Consider the following 16,891-nt stretch of genomic DNA (forward strand, 5'->3'; position numbering starts at 1 on the left):
TCTAGCCGGGCGGCCCGCGAACAGGTGGGTACAAAAATAACGCCCTGCTCCTTCTCCTCGGACACAAATACTCCTGCGGGATACATTCGCAAAAACGTCACCAAAAATTCTGACTTATCGGTTTATGGCGTAGTAAACATAGCAGCAGTGGGCACAGTCGAGGTACGAAAGATATCGGAGGCAACGTTCGGCCTGCAGTTGCACAGCACTCATCGCGGATCAGCAGGTCGTGCCAGCCTCGGCCTACAGTTGCACAGCACCCATCGCGGATAGGCAGGTCGTGCCAGCCTCGGCCTGCAGTTGCACAGCACCCATCGCGGATCAGCAGGTTGTGCCAGTCTCGGCTGCAGTTACACAGCACCCATCGCGGATCAGCAGGTCGCGCCAGCCCCTTTTGCAGTCTCAGGCGACCAACATTTGTTCTGCCACGAATGTAAACGGAAAAATCTGGCAATATATCAATGTTAAAAGCACTGACGTCCCGGACAGATTTAACCTGTCCACGGCGCGTCGTTTAAAGCGTCCTGATGTGGGTCAAGATGTGCGCCAGGAGGCGTGTCGAAGTAAGGGTGTGCGAGTCTCATGAGTTACCAGCCATAACAAAACACATATTACCGAATGGCACCTTTGTACTGCTTCCGCGATTATTTCACGAAGGTAACCTACATCCTTTCGTCGCTGACAGCTGGCAACGATCGCACTGGAACGCGCCCAAAAACGGCGTTATTAATAAAATGTATTTAACACCAACAAGAGCACAAACCCACACACCCATTCCACACAAAATCGTAAGCAGTTGCAATTTTACTGCAACATAAAGAAACCGGCAAGCATGCCAAACCCAGTGACAAACAGCACATTTTGGACGAACTCCTACAAGCGGCTGAACAGCCGAACATTTACCAAAAAATAAGGCATCACTCGCTACAATACGTGTCAAACGTGCCGTGGAATACGCCGATACAGAAATGCTGACGTTTGTGAGCCCTGCCCAGCACGCACCAGACTTGTGACAAATCAAAGTTCGCACAGATCCCGCCGACTCTCCCTGATCGGAGGGCAGCGTTCGAATCAGTCAAAATCAGCCGATTCGTCCCACCCGCCAGCCAATTCCGCTCTGTCGGCAGCCATCGGCCCGCCTCCCGCCGATGCCCGAGCCCTCGCAGTGCCGGCGTTCACCGCACACCGTCCCGCATCTGAGGACGGCCGATACCGACATGGTCCGTGTCTGCCGGCCGTACTGCTGCGCGGCTCTGTGACCGGCTGGCGCGGTGCAACCACCCCACACTCCGCCCACATACATGGCGGAGTGGGGGGTGGTTGCATCGACATGTCTCCGCCTAAGGCCGCGCCCGTCACCAGGCGGGGACCGCGGGCGACGCGTGACCCCGCCCTCCGGCAGGCCGCCCGCACAGCCACGAGACCTGCGGACGGGATCACCCGAACCAGTGCGGAGCGCGGCCACGGTGTCCGACGGCCCTGCTCTCCGTGCCGGCCGCGTCCCCTGAGGCTCCGGCCCGAGTACGCGTCCCCAGCACACCGCAGCGCCCTCTGTCGCGGGCCCGCCGCACGCCAATACTGATCGCCCTCGATCCATGAGTGCGGTGCTAACCCGGTGCCCGTACTCTCGGGTAAGCTGCTGCGGTGAAATAAGGGCGTGGGCACACAGACAAGAATGTCCTCATTTTTATGTCGTCTTGAGCTGAACGAAGGACTCCGCCGGGTATCACGAACGCTCTGCCTAAAACGTCCCCTCTTTTACGCTATGAACCGGGCGGGCCATTCCAAAGAAATGAACCAACGCCAGCTTTCAATAGTTTTAATGACTTAGCGCGAAATCACGAGGCCGGTGATCTAACGCATCTTGCCGCGCGCTGTCAGCGCGGTAGGTAAGTTCGTCACCGGGCTCCCCACGGAAATCAGACCGCCGCGGATGCCGCGCCCGCGTCTCCGCGGACGGCGGCCGGGGTTCACAGTCGGCAGCTGCGGCCGGCGCCGGGGGCGGGGCGTTCGCGGGCGCCCCTCCGGCCCCGCAGCGGTGGCGCCGCCTATGTCCTGGCGGCCGGCCGGCGGCCCTTCATCACGACCGGCTGGTTCTTCAGCGCGCCGCGGCGCCTCTTGGTGGTCTGCCGGCGGCGGATGGCGTCAGGGCACAGCGAAGCACGTGGGGCAGGGACGAGATGATCCAGTCAGCCAAGCAGACGAGAGACACGCTCGAAACTCACTGCTCCAACGTGAACACACGAGGTCTTTTTCTCGAACGAAAAAGACCGCAAAAATAACAGCAAGTCGATCCAGTGTCAGCAACGAATTGGATTGAAATCGGTTTGTTGCAAGCATACCTTCTTGGAAAGGGTGACCTTGCCACGCTTGATTTGCCTCTTCTTTTTGGGTATGTTCGGACGGTTGAACTCATCTGGTTTCTTCACCCTGAAATCCGAATACGCCACACATTAAACCACTGGAGCTTGTACCAGAGTTGGCAGACACTGACTGAATTAGTTTCCCTCAGCCAGCGGTATGTGGTCAGAACTGGCTAGGAGTAAGTACTGGTGGCAAAATTAGCAGAAATGTATGCGCTGGAAATACACATTTTGCACTGCAAAAATAAAATGAAATATCACAACAAAGTGATAAAAATGATTGCTTAGCATTTAATTGGGAATATGCTTGAAGAAAAAGCAAGCTGACTGGCTGAGAAAGGTCACAGTCTGCAGTCAAAGTCAAACCTTACAGTCAAAGGTTACTGCAAGTTTACAAGATGTACACATTTACTATTACAATGTAATGCATGTGAATCTCTAGGTGGAAGCACACAACAACTATTTAGAGGATGAGCAGTTGCAACTGATATAAGGTTCTGTGCCTACTGGTTAAGGGCTGCATGCTACCAATTATACCAGACACACCATGAGTTTATCACACTGTGCTGATGCCAAAGTTACATGTAAAAGTTACATGAGAATGGATGTGATATACATGGTTGATGTGATATACATCTGGTTGATTGACTACAGAGGGAACACCTGATGGCTACAATTTGATCATCCATTAGACTCATGAATTGGACTGGCCTCCTGATTTCACGTTGGTTGATGCCGGTTTCAACCAGTTATAACCAGTAAACGCACATGACAGGAAGTAGCTACAGCTGGCTGAAATGCCAACTGTAGCTACTTAGCTACGGTAGCCAACTGTATCGCCAACATATCAGATCAATGCACAGGACTTCAGCACATACATGCTTACAAACACCGCAACGTCATATTTCTGAAAGCCATAACTAAAAGCGATGAAACACACCATCGCCCCCCGCCCCTCGTTCCACGCGTCTCCTTAGCCCGTCACGATTCCCGAGGTGCTGTGAAGACAGCTAGAAGCATCCCCTAATCGGTACGCGCCTCAACCGATGTGACAAGGGAAACTCAGCAGAATGCGTTTGGCTGGACCAGATTATGATTCCAAGACCCGCCCTATCGCCAGCGCTGGTCCCCAACTGCTACGCTGATGCCGCCCTGAGCATGGACACTGGCTGACCATCCAGTCGACAAGCCGTTAAACTCCCCACCACCACTGCAGCGGCCACTGGTCGTCTCACCTGTATATCCTGACTAGCCAGTGCTCGGTGGTGTACGCCTCCTCCAGGTACGTCAGCCCGAAGTTTTTGTGGCCGATCTCCGAATTGCGCGTGCGGTCATATCCGGCCGGCACGCGGTAGTCGGTCTGGGGGCGGCACCAGCCCTGGTCAGCTGCCCCACCCACCGCACACTAAACACTTGTAACAACACGCCCTTACAGCTCCCCACTTTACCTCATGTCACACACACGCGCCACGCTCGTACAGCTCCCCACTGCACCTCAGATCAAACACACGCGCCGCGCTCTTACAGCTCCCCACTGTACCTCACATCACACACACGCGCCGCGCTCTTACAGCTCCCCACTGTACCTCAGATCACACACACGCGCCGCGCTCTTACAGCTCCCCACTGTACCTCAGATCACACACACGCGCCGCGCTCTTACAGCTCCCCACTGTACCTCAGATCACACACACGCGCCACGCTCGCACAGCTCCCACTGTACCTCAGATCACACACACGCGCCACGCTCTTACAGCTCCCCACTGTACCTCAGATCACACACACGCGCCACGCTCTTACAGCTCCCCACTGTACCTCAGATCACACACACGCGCCACGCTCGCACAGCTCCCACTGTACCTCAGATCACACACACGCGCCACGCCCTCACAGCTCCCCACTGTACCTCAGATCACACACACGCGCCGCGCTCTTACAACTCCCCACCGTACCTCCCTACATGCACAAAACACGGCCAACCAACGGACCGCGACGGAGTCAGACCACATCACTGGCTCGGATCAGGTGGACCGACCGTTGCCCGCCCGACCCCCCCCCCCCCCCTTGCCTAAAACGTACCCACGGCCCTGCCCCAGCCGCGCTCCTGCCGGCCTCGCTTACCTTCATCTCGCCGAAGCGGTAGTAGGAGAGCTTATACATGAGGCAGTTGAGCAGCGTCTTGGAGCCGCCGGCGTCGACGCGGAACTCGCCGCGCTCGGTGAAGTAGTCGCTCTCCTTGATGTCGTGCGGGTGCTCGCCCTCGGCGATGCGCACCATCCACAGGAACTTGTTGATGTCGTCGCCTGAGTAGCCTGGCGAGCGGAGCGGGCAGTCAGCGGCGTACGCACGGCGGCCGGCCACCGCTCGGACCGGCACCGGCCACGCACCCGATTGGGACCAAGTGTCACTGCGGAGCACGTGAAGCACATGTTCAGACAGTGTGAAGGTGTAAGGGATGATACCGAGGCGCCTGAGCGAGAAGACACCATTGGGGACGATCGAAGAGTAGGTACGTACAACAGTTCAATGCTATTTCATAAGTCCCCGCGGCCAATCGTCTTTGAAGTGTCATATGAACGAACAGTTGAGAAATGAAATGTTTCAGCCAAAATAAAGAAGGCTTAGGGAGTCATCGTCGAAGGCCTAGTATTGCAGAAATGTGCTTAGTCACAACAGGGCCACCCCAAGGGAACATTTACGTTAAGAGGACGTCATCACTAGACTAAGAACCACAGGGCAGCCAGATCGCATTTGTTCTGCAAGAGGGTAGCAGGGTAGCATCTGCATCACTGAATCAAGTTGCTTGATACAATTGTCACGATTACCTTACTCAAGTGTGCTTGAAAATGCATACACAGGTACTTTAAAGAAAAGAAGGCTTTTACCATTTAGAGATTCAAGCTTAGAAGAAATCTTTCCAAACCTAGGTGTTTCTTGAAACAAATTTAATTCAGTTATCAACTTCGGTCATTGCGGCACCTATATTCTATGTCTGTGTGTTTCAAACACGACGTAAAATGTTTGGGGAGAAATTTACACCCGTTCATCGATTTTCAAATCTGTACGCCTTGTGCTCGGCGTGAGCCCATGTCATTGTCAGCTGTCGTGGCGGTCTTCAGCACATCGATATCAAAATCCTATCGATCCTCCAAACGGCAGGCATTACACTGCTTCCATCCCACCGGTCGTCTTGCTCATACCAGTGCATGTCATGAGCATGCAAAGCGCAAGACTGTGGTAAACGATTTCTGAAATCTGTAGAGATGACCAGCTCTTGTGGAGCCAGCTTCGGGGCATCGAGCAAGGACGGAAGGGTCACAATGGAACGCGACACCAAGCGAGACTCGAAACGTTCCCAGCCAAAGTGCCGGGCATGAGCCACCAGCAGTATCCTTGATTGACCGTCCAGTGCCAACTTGATTGTCTCGATTGTCTTACGTGTCAGTCCCATGCGCGCGTCTCGTACGATAATGGCCCTAATGAGCGCGTTCGCGGCCACTATGAAGCTGACTGCCCTTCCCCCCCCCCCCCCCCCAACACGGGGGCGCCCGGAATGCGACTGACCGATGACACCGCCGAAGATGACCAACACGTAGTCGACATCCAGCGCCGTCATGATCTCGTAGGCGGCGCTCTCGTTGGACGACATGGCCTTGCCTACCTGCGAGAGGGGTCAGGAGAGCACGGGTGAGGCCCCAGCGTCGGGTGACGCACGCGCACAACACGACAGCCACTCCGTACGCCGGCGACGGTGAACAGCGCCCCGCCATCCGCAGGGATCCTGTCAGCGAACCTGCCGGCTGCGCAGGCCGACACCAAGGCCGGGCAGAAGCCGCTCATACAGACAATGTCGCTGCCGTGGTGTGTGCGCACCGTCATACCACCTAGACCTGCCGACTCCTAGAAGTTCTTGTCCAGTCTAATTCAAAGTCATAGGGTGGACCAGCTGTCCGTCACAAGTGTCCAAAGAGACACGGTTGTTAACATATTTGCAACCTTTCTTTCACATAACTACCACATGCAACCAATAGCCCCATCACTATTCGTGTTGCTCATTCCCTTGATCAAATGGAATGAAAAGAAAGAAAATGATCACGATTAAGTAATTTGCATTTACAATAAGTAAGCTGAGATGTATACCAGTTTGTAATACGACAGAATATATCCGCTGGCCCAAAAATCCCACAGATTTCTGCCCCTGTCCGTCCAATTTCTAAACTGGGTTTGGAAACGTTTCGGAATTCAAAAAAATTGGAATCAAACCGGCAACTCTAACATTAACATTTTCGGATCCAATCCCACAAATGGACACTACTGGGAGGCACATCATACATTCCTAGAGCAATTTTTCGTCCACTATAGTCAAGTACAAAAATGGCCCCAATGGCCCTGCACAAAAACAAATACAGCTCCCTAAGGACACCAGGATTTGTTAGGCCTTTAACAGTGCATTACGACAGGTCCCTGGTGGGGGCCACCATTCCGACTATCGTTGGACGTCCGGCACCACGGCCAACACGGAGTGCCGCGCTGCCACATGGACGGCGCCACCCGGTCCCCAGCAGCGGGCTCGGCCCCAGCCTCCGGCCGTCAGCGGTCCGCGCTGCCACATGGACGGCGCCACCCGGCCGCCAGCAGCGGGCTCGGCCCCAGCCTCCGGCCGTCAGCGGTCCGCGCTGCCACATGGACGGCGCCCCCCGGCCCCCAGCAGCGGGCTCGGCCCCAGCCTCCGGCCGTCAGCGGTCCGCGCTGCCACATGGACGGCGCCCCCCGGCCCCCAGCAGCGGGCTCGGCCCCAGCCTCCGGCCGTCAGCGGTCCGCGCTGCCACATGGACGGCGCCACCCGGTCCCCAGCAGCGGGCTCGGCCCCAGCCTCCGGCCGTCAGCGGTCCGCGCTGCCACATGGACGCCGCCCCCCGGCCCCCAGCAGCGGGCTCGGCCCCAGCCTCCGGCCGTCAGCGGTCCGCACCGTCACACGGACGCCGCCACCCGGTCCCCAGCAGCGGGCTCGGCCCCAGCCTCCGGCCGTCAGCGGTCCGCACCGTCACACGGACGCCGCCACCCGGCCCCCAGCAGCGGGCTCGGCCCCAGCCGCCGGCCGTCAGCGGTCCGCACCGTCACACGGACGGCGCCACCCGGCCCCCAGCAGCGGGCTCGGCCCCAGCCGCCGGCCGTCAGCGGTCCGCTCTCACCAGCGCTATGTGGCTGTTGTTCCAGGTGTTGTTGTCGACGAGCGTGGTGCGGTTGGCCATGCCGGCGATCTGGTAGCCGTAGTCCCACCAGCTCATGACACGCGCGTCTTCCGGCGTGTTCTGCCACAGCCAGTAGTAGCCCTCGCGGAAGTCGTCCAGGATGTTCCGCTCCCTGGCGGCGGGCCAGATGGACCATAGCTTTGTCAGGTACAGGTCACATAGGAGGGACTGCCAGCTTCGAGCGGTGCAGGCAAAACGCTGGGTAATTACGAAGTTTGACCGCGTAACATTGCAATGAAGAGTCCAGAATATTCCCAGCGAACTGCTCTCTCTACACAATGGTGATTCGCGTACCTACATGCTCGACCGAGACGAAACAACCCGCTTGGCTTGAACGACGGCGCCGCAAAGCGCAAAACCTGACCTCAGAGGCCGCACTTGTCTCGGGTTTGAAGCACTCAGAGGACTGGCTGCGGTGCGAGCACGTGAGAGCCAACAGCCGCGCCACCTCGGCATCTCACCCGCCGCTGTAGGAGGCCAGCACGATGCTGGGGCTGGAGTAGGCGTTGCTGGTGACCCATGTACAGTGGACGGCGAACATCATCAGCATCATGATGACGGCCACGATGCTGAGCGTGCGCACGTTCATGCCGAGCCCGTCCGATTCAGCAGACTGGCGCTCGTGTTTCATCTTGCGCAGCTTGCCCGCCTGCCGGGCGCCACGGCGGCAGCGTCAGACGCCGGGCGGCAGCGAAGGGACTCGTGGAACATCGGAGCAGTTGGCATGTCATCTGACACCGTACAGCACTGCGTGGCCGGTGGCGTAGCAGGATATACGTAGCAGAACGGCGCAGTATGGCAGGGAGAACGGCGCAATGGCAGGAAAGGCTGTGCCTCCCTTTCCTCCCAGGGTGAGAGGTCAGCTACATCAGCCTCAGCATCAAAAGCTCGTACAGCCTCAGCAGCTGAGTGCGTCATAAAGCCACAATGACGAAAGTGACGGCAGCACAATATGGCGCGCCACAGAGCTGGCTATGGAGACAAAGTTCAACACAGCACAATGCAGTAAAGAATGGTCGTCCCGCACGACAAGGCACTGAACAGCACCGTGGTGCGGCATGGCACAGCTTAGTACATGGTGCGGCAAGGCAAAGCCCAGAATATATACAGCGCACGCCATCCCCGCCAGCCCAGACGTCAGCTGATGACAGCCAGCCGACGGCAAGTCACCTCCTCCCTCATCAGTGTCAATAATGTCGCGTGATCCGGGGGGCTGGTCGCCCCACCGCGGCACCAGGATCAGCCGGCTTTCCAGCTCACGTGGCCGCCCCCCCCCCCCCCCCCCTGCCTTACCACGCCACAGTAATCACGTGGCTACTAGCCGCGACTGAGAAAAGTTACGTGTCCCAGGGAGTGGCACTCCTAACGCGGGGATGTCCCGCCGCGCGCCGCCTTCGAAGCGCACCGTACCAACCCACGAGCTGGCGCGAGCCACCGGCCGTGTCAGCGTCTCGCTCGGAACAGCGCGCACTTCCCCGAGCCGCCCGGAGCCACGCCCCCGCGCACCTTGTCGTAGAGCTGTTTGCTGCCGTTGGCGGCGTCCTCGTCCTCGCTCTCGCCGGAGGAGCCGTCGCGCTCCTCCTTCAGGTAGAGGCTGAAGAACTGACTGAAGGCGATGGCGGAGAGCACGCACACCACCGGCGTCAGCGTCAGCATCAGGCGCACCATCACGCCGGCGAAGTACACGGCCGAGACGGCGTACAGCACGACTGAAACACGCACGGGGGTTAGACACAGAAGAGACGGCGTACAGCACGACTGAAACACGCGCGGAGGTTAGACACAGAAGAGACGGCGTACAGCATGACTGAAACACACACGGGGGTTAGACACGGAAGAGACGGCGTACAGCACGACTGAAACACGCACGGGGGTTAGACACAGAAGAGACGGCGTACAGCACGACTGAAACACGCACGGAGGTTAGACACAGAAGAGACGGCGTACAGCATGACTGAAACACACACGGGGGCTAGACACAGAAGAGACGGCGCACAGTATGACTGAAACACACACGGGGGTTACACACAGAAGAGACGGCGTACAGTACGACTGAGACACACACGGGGGTTACACACAGAAGAGACGGCGTACAGTACGACTGAAACACACACGGGGGGTTAGACACAGAAGAGACGGCGTACAGTACGACTGAAACACACACGGGGGTTAGACACAGAAGAGACGGCGCACAGCATGACTGAAACACACGTGGGATTACACACAGAAGAGACGGCGTACAGCACGACTGAAACATACACGGGGGGGGGGGGGGGGGTCAGACACGGCTGAGGCGGCGTACAGCACGACTGAAATACACACGGGGGGAGGCTACACACCGACGAGACGGCGTATAGCACAACTGAAACACGCAAGGAAGGGGGCTGAACACAAAAGAGACGGCGTGCAGCACGACTGGAACATGGCGAGGGGCAGCGGTCACATAGCGCAGATCTGGCACCAACGCACCATACACGGGGCCTACAGCACGACTGTTAACAACGAAGACGCTTCAGGAGACGCTGGCACGTGGCAGCAGCGCGTACGACGCACATCAGGGGCGTGGCATAACCAGCCATCGCTCCACAGCCACAGCGGCGGCGCTCGCTGCCTCCGCCGGCGCCACTCACTGAAGACGCGCTCGTCGTTGATGTTCTTGATGCAGTACCAGAGGCCCACCGGGTAGGTGAGCACCAGGATGTGCAGGTCGAAGAAGAAGGAGAACCAGGTGGTCGGTTGGTGCTCCGACACGGACGCGATGATCGGGATGTGGATCTTGGCGTAGCCCGTGTCCCACAGCGAGTAGAATCTGGCGGCGCGCGCCGGAGCGGTGTGACGAGCGTGACGCAGCCGGCCGCCAGGCGGGCGGTGGCAAGGTCGGTCGTCCGTCAGGTGACGGTACAGCGGCCGCCTGGCGCCCGTTACGAGGGCCGGGGGGCCGTCGTGCCCCCGTCGGGGACAGTTGTCTCACCTCGAACCCGCTACAAAGGCCGGAGAGCCCACAGCATGTTCGGAGTAAGCATTACAGTGGGCGGCAATAACACAACAAGCACATAACAGTAACTTCACATTATTAGAACTGTGTTCGGTGCCGGACCGAATCCGAGCTGACCTCGTTTTGCAGACGACCATTCTACCCAACCGATCGATTCAGAACAGGGTCCATCCAGCTCGCTACATCCAATATCCCCCCTCCCCCCCCCCCCCGACCCAGCCGCGGCCGAAAGCCGGCAGCAGTAGTCCGTCCCCCTCCCCCCGCGTACCGTCCGCTCCAGGGGGCGATAAGGCCGGCGTACGTCAGCCCGACCACCACCAGGAACACGAGCGCCGCCGAGCCGACGGCGCACACCAGGAAGAAGTGGCGCAGCTGCGACCGGCTCACGAACGGCTGCAGGTACTTGAGCAGCGCGAACGCGTTCATCAGCGCGAACACACCTGCCGGCGCCCGGGCGGCGGTGTCAGGCACCAGGCCACAGACCGGCACCGGCTTTCGGAGGCATTGGCAACACGGCCGGCGGCTTTCTGGGGGTGCGCAGCGCGCGTCGACGCGCACCCTTTGTGGAGCAGCGGCAGCGACGGCGATGGTCGCGCCAGCAGGCCGGGGTCACGGCACATGCACGTGTGAAAACTGCGGGCGTGTGGACGCTGCAGCACAGCATCATAGACATGGGTCACCTGCCAACAGCTGCCCACCTGCTGGCACTGGCGCCGCCCGCACCAGCTGACGCGCGACCAGTCACGTCACCGCCTGCAGGCAGCCAGCGCCCACCCCGTCCTCGAGCGCTGCTCTCGACACGGCCCGGCCCGGGTCACACACCTGCTGAGGCCATGTGCTCGCTGGTCCGGATCGGCTGGAAGCCAACGAACGGGATCTGCATCGAGCACAGCAGGCCCAGGATGTAGAACGTCGTGTAGGCCGTGTACAGCCGCGTCGAGTAGCGGCCCATCAGCAGCAGCGCGAACACGTGCAGCGGGATCAGGTTGATGATGAACACATACCCGCCCCAGGCGGACACCTGGCGGCACGTGGACGGCGGCGGGTCACCACCCGCAGTCGTCATCAACACACAGCACGGTCCCCGCCGGCGGCAACGCGGACGGCGCGGTCACCGCCGGCAGGTCGTCCATCAACACACAGCACGGTCCCCGCCGGCGGCACGTGGACGGGCGCGGTCACCGCCGGCGGTCATCACCAACACACAGCACGGTCCCCGCCGGCGGCACGAGGACGGCGCGGTCACCGCCGGCAGTCAGTCACCAACACACAGCACAGTCACCACTGGCGGCACGCGGACGGCGCGGTCACTGCCGGCAGTCGTCACCAACACACAGCACGGCCACTGTCGGCGAGGCACGGAGGACGCCGTCACGACAGTGAACAGCCGGCCGGTCGACACCAACACGACAGAGGGCTGCTTGCAACGGGTCGCAATGTTCGATTGAGTGGCGGAAGCTGACGTCACCACCGCAAGTGTCACCCGACCACCAACGCTACCGCTGACAATCGTCGAAAGGCGTGGATCAAATCATCTATCGTGTGCGACAGAGAACACGGAGTGATGACATTCCGCTGGTATCCCAGCACACCCAGTATACAACCATGTCCCCTGCTGTCATGATCCGTCTCGCCCCACTGCCTCAAAGACATGATTTTAGAGGACACATTCGGTACTCAGGACATTCCGAATAATGCTGCTTCCGTGCTCTGGGAAAAGGTCTTGACTGCGTCCTCCAGCGTCGCTGAATATGAGTTCCAGGTAGGATTGCTAGCATTGGCGATATATCGCTAATAGGCGAATGCCCGCAAATATCAACTTCAGTTCACTATGCCGGACATGTCCCAAAACATCCAAAAGAGCGGACAATGTCACCACTGTTAATACAGTATCTCTCTGCCTAGATATCTTTTGTAAAGCCTGATGTTCAGCACAGCAGACCTAGCGGCCTCTGGAGCCGGACTGTGACAGCAATACTGGCTGGAGACCCACCATGTAGAAGTAGCTCAGGGCGGTGAGGGAGGCCCAGTACACCGAGCCGGTCTTCACGGAGCGCACCTGCAACACACATTGCAGAGTGAAGGCCAGGGTCAAGGCAGGCAAAACATGTTGAACAGAGTTACGACTATGTAAAAATGGTGCACACAGCTGAGAAGAGCCACAGCAGACACACCATGTCTTGATTGATGCGTGGGCTTCGGTTGATGAAAACTGATATGCAGGTTATCACAGTATTGGGCAACAAGTCCATTCCAGATGACCGCGGTCTGAGCTGACTGGGTCACTTGCCAATCATAACTTAAGCACAGGGCCTGTATTTACAAAAAAGGGGTGAAGCATAAGCAGTAAAGGGTGACAAAAGCTATTTTATGCATCATTTGGACTTGCCCAAAAACACACTCACGAAAGCTCACGATACAGACGCATGGCATGTACTCTATGCCAGCCAACTTCCACGCAGTTTTCTCAAAGACGGTGTTTACTCGTACGTCTAGCAGCCGCACTGTCCTGCGCTCCGGGACATGCATCACAGGCAGTGTTCATGCCAATGCGCACCATCCATGCGCCCTGGATATCGGAGCCGCATTCGCCTCAGCCAGCGCCACAACCCGACAGGAGCACAGGGGGCTGGCGGGCCGCCAGAGGGGCTGGCGGGCCGCGGCGGCCACACGTACCCAGAGGAAGTACGTGAACATGAGGGCGAAGATGGCGATGCCCTCGTTGTCGTAGCTGCCGGCCACCGAGCGGCTGATGTAGCCGGGCACGATGGCGATGAAGCAGGCGGCGAACAGGCCGGCGCCGGTGGACCACAGCTCACGGGTCAGCAGGAACGTGGCCACGGCCGTCAGCCCGCTGCAGCAGCCGGCGGCGCACGACCGTCACGGGGTGCTCGCCTACTGTCCGCTAAAGCCGGTACGTAACGCGTGCCAACGACGCCGCCCACACGCACGCACGCACACGCACACGCACACGCGCACACACAGGCAGTAGGGCTTTCGAGCGCTTCGAATGCACGGTCATATAGCGCCCATCACAGACAGGTGGTTGGACGGATAGAACAAAATACACCGACTTCACAGAAACATCGGTGCTGGTTAGAACGTTCCAGCCACCCATGTTCCACAGGTACCGTGCACCCATGTGCACGGTACCCGTGGTATGACGCCACAAACTGGCGCACAAACACGGTAGACAGAAACGTACAGGCCTGACACCAACGAAAGACGTCAAGACGCCGCATCGTCCGCGCAACAACAGGCGCGTCAGTGGACACACGCTGGTAATCGTGACATTGTTCCGGGCCAACAGTCACTCAGTCGTCCGCGAGACGGGGCGAGGATCTCCCAGAGCATGGCCTACAGTGACCAGGTATGCAAGTTGCAAGTGGAAAAGTCAGTAACTTTGCCAGTTTAGTGAGTACAGCCCCACATTCGTGTTTTTCGGAAATGTTCCCGAATCCGCCAGCGGCTCTTCCTAACATCCGGGCCAGGGTTCAACCAGCCAACAACCCTCTAAAATTGGCTTCATCACCAACACCGCCTTCACAACTGGGCTTAAGCTGAGCTTCCCGCCATGTGAGGTCACTGAGCTGACCTTGTTCCAGAACCCCGCAATACGACATATGCTCGGTTTGTGGGCCCGCCGCAACGCGGCGGCGCCCTGTGCCACTGGTCATCACTTGCAGAGTTCAGCCCGGCGGCGCACGCACCTGAAGATGGGCGCCAAGAAGACGCATACGTCGCGGATGTGCACAGGGATGTTGAGCAGATCGAGCGCGTGGTGGATGAGGCCCGAGGTGAGCATGAGACCCGGGTAGACGGTGCCGCCCACGATCCTGCCCAGCGGGTACCACGCACGGTCGTCGAACCAGTTGAGGAAGTTGTAGAAGCCATGCTTCACCATGTACGCAGTGGAGCGGTAGTTAAACCTGAAACACAGAGACCGGGTGATCCAGGGTCGGGTAAAAGTTACTGCAGTATCAGGAGCTGGGCTCCAGAGCTAGTATTTCCCCAATTTGCCACCATGGTTTGGGGGAGAGATGCTCAACTGGATGGCCAGCAGCACCAGGTCAGAGTCCTAGAACACATACATTGTTAGGCCTCACCCACATAAAAGGTCACCTGGCAACAGACCAATAAGGGCCAATCCAAACCTCAGACAGCCATGCCACAGCACTGTCCATCATAGATAATGTTCTCTAGTCCTATCTAATGAAATAGTAGAGGTGAAGCATTCTAATACACTGGCTGGCAGTCTGGGTGGTGTGTTCTAGAGACACAGGTTCAGACACCTCAAGGGTACCTCTACACCCCCTACATCACAATGCTGCTCACACAGTTGGTTGTGTGGTGCATATCAATAGGCTAACATCTAACAATCTGACAGATAACAAAACTCAAGCTTGAAAGTGGTGTGATTGATGACAAAATAGACATATTTTGTTTTGTCAAACTGATGACAAACTGAAATCACCCCAGTTAATACATTGACATAAACAGGAACTACAATAATTATTTCATCATAGATGTCTATATAAAACTACACAAGCAAAAGGGTTGCAAAAGTCCACAACAAAATTCTTTCTGAGGAAGGTGTGCATATGCCAATGCCCCTTTGACTAGTCAGCACAGCTAATGACCGTGAGGCAGCTGAGGGTAATAGAGAATTATTTCAGTATTCAATATGACTGAATGGTGGCTGCTTTTCTTGATATCTTATGTCAGATACATCCAATGCAAAGTTCATAAACTGATGGCATCATTTGTTAATGATGCAAAACACACAGAATGGGATGGAACATTTCAGCTCCATTTGTATTTGATTTGCAATGGAAAAAGCATTAACTGGTTACACAATCTAATCTATTGTAAGCTCAATGCATTAAAATGCTATCCTTGTTGCTAAGATTTCATTCATGCATCTGTTCTACCCTCAAGATAGAACAAAAAGACAACTTGATATGGTCTGAATAGGGAGATAACAGCATCATTGTAAGAATCATTGGCTATTATTATGTGATAATGCTTAAGGCTGGCTGAGGAAGTCAGACACCTTTGCAACTTCCATTAATAGATTTCATCAATGTATCAAAAAGCGTATTGTTCATAAAAATTGAACGGGTGGAGATCTGCTTGCCAAGGATTTCCACGCCAAACCACACGAAACATTACTTAAAAGATTGTCAGATGAAAACAACCTCCATGATAAAATTGCTGCATAGCCCAAGTAGGCAACACACGAGTGGCGGTTTCATGGAGCAATATACTTGGCATGCCGTGTGAGCTTCAAAATCATTTGGCCAACTGTTCATGTTTAAGCTATTGCCATCATTTCCAACATCAAACTGAACATGTAATTTTCATTATATCTTAATACAGCATGACTTTTGCCAGTCAGACTTCAGAAAATATTTTTAAACACTGTCTTGGCCATCATGACAGACAAAATCAGAAATTTTAAAAGTGGGGGCAATTGTCCAAGACAAGGTGAGCTCAGATCTCAATTGCAACTGGTGCTGTCATTACACCATAAGCAAAGAGCTTAATTTTCACATAAGTTTGTAGATCGTTTTGTAAATCCTTCCCCCCTCCCACACCTCCACAACCACTACCCACACAACTCAATGCAGGCTTGGGCACCTAATCATGTGATTGTAATGTGAACAGTAGCCATGTCATTATAAAGCCAACATCTTAAAGAAAGGAAACACTTTGGGTGATTTCAAAACGTTGTGCACAATCATAAACATACTTGATTCACACCAAAAAAGCGCATTTTTAATAGGGTCTTTCATAAAACTAAACGAACCATGTGCGGCACAATCGTATACACACCATGGGTCAAACTCGTGTATGATGCTCTCGAACCGGATCACTGCAAAAAGGCGACTAGAAAAACCTGCGACACATGCTAATGCCAATATCGCAAAAGTTAGTAGGGTTGTTATCCCTGAAGGGGAATTTAACGCGGATTTCACCGCGGCACCGGCTTTCTTCGCCATGTTGAATTGTTTACGGTGCCAAACTATGAACTCATATCGATGATACAGTAAATGTTATATAAAGTTAGATAAAGTCGATATTCAAGCTACTACGTGCAAAGATAACAAATTGAAATACTATAAACTATAAATATAAAATAGAATATCCCAGGCAGACACAGTGTATAACTTTGCGGACTTGTACGATGGAAAATCGATAGCTTCAATTGGGTCGCCAGTCAGCTGGCCAGCTGCCCGAGTAAGTCCACGTATAAAAATTCCTGCGTCCATTAGTGTATG

The 16,891-nt window shown here is 56.2% G+C and overlaps 1 protein-coding gene across 1 annotated transcript; it reads right to left on the reverse strand.

Moving 5' to 3' along the window:
• Positions 1-750: 750 nt before the first annotated feature.
• LOC119089533 (dolichyl-diphosphooligosaccharide--protein glycosyltransferase subunit STT3B) lies at positions 751-16,657 on the reverse strand. Its single transcript, XM_037212268.1, has 15 exons — positions 16,446-16,657; positions 14,321-14,539; positions 13,287-13,464; positions 12,604-12,669; positions 11,433-11,631; positions 10,879-11,050; positions 10,246-10,424; positions 9,122-9,324; positions 8,077-8,264; positions 7,556-7,727; positions 5,928-6,024; positions 4,485-4,675; positions 3,599-3,723; positions 2,343-2,430; positions 751-2,126 (listed from the first exon to the last, which is right to left on the reverse strand). The coding sequence occupies exons 1-15, from the start codon at positions 16,610-16,612 to the stop codon at positions 2,049-2,051; spliced, it is 2,322 nt and encodes a 773-aa protein (XP_037068163.1). The 5' UTR covers positions 16,613-16,657; the 3' UTR covers positions 751-2,048.
• Between the last annotated feature and the right edge of the window lie 234 nt (positions 16,658-16,891).

This window comes from Pollicipes pollicipes, unplaced genomic scaffold, assembly GCF_011947565.3.
Source record: "Pollicipes pollicipes isolate AB1234 unplaced genomic scaffold, Ppol_2.1 Scaffold_3087;HRSCAF=3621_pilon_pilon_pilon, whole genome shotgun sequence".
Taxonomy (NCBI): Eukaryota; Metazoa; Arthropoda; class Thecostraca; order Pollicipedomorpha; family Pollicipedidae; genus Pollicipes; species Pollicipes pollicipes.

Bases quoted from the DNA above. Each gene is read 5' to 3' on its own strand.
- LOC119089533 (XM_037212268.1), bottom strand. From the start codon at position 16,612: ATGGCGAAGAAAGCCGGTGCCGCGGTGAAATCCGCGTTAAATTCCCCT. The intron at 11,051-11,432 runs GTGTGTGACCCG...GGGCGCCGGCAG, and splicing joins CGAGCACATGGCCTCAGCAG to GTGTGTTCGCGCTGATGAAC. The intron at 3,724-4,484 runs GTAAGCGAGGCC...TGCCGCCCCCAG, and splicing joins ACCGCTTCGGCGAGATGAAG to ACCGACTACCGCGTGCCGGC.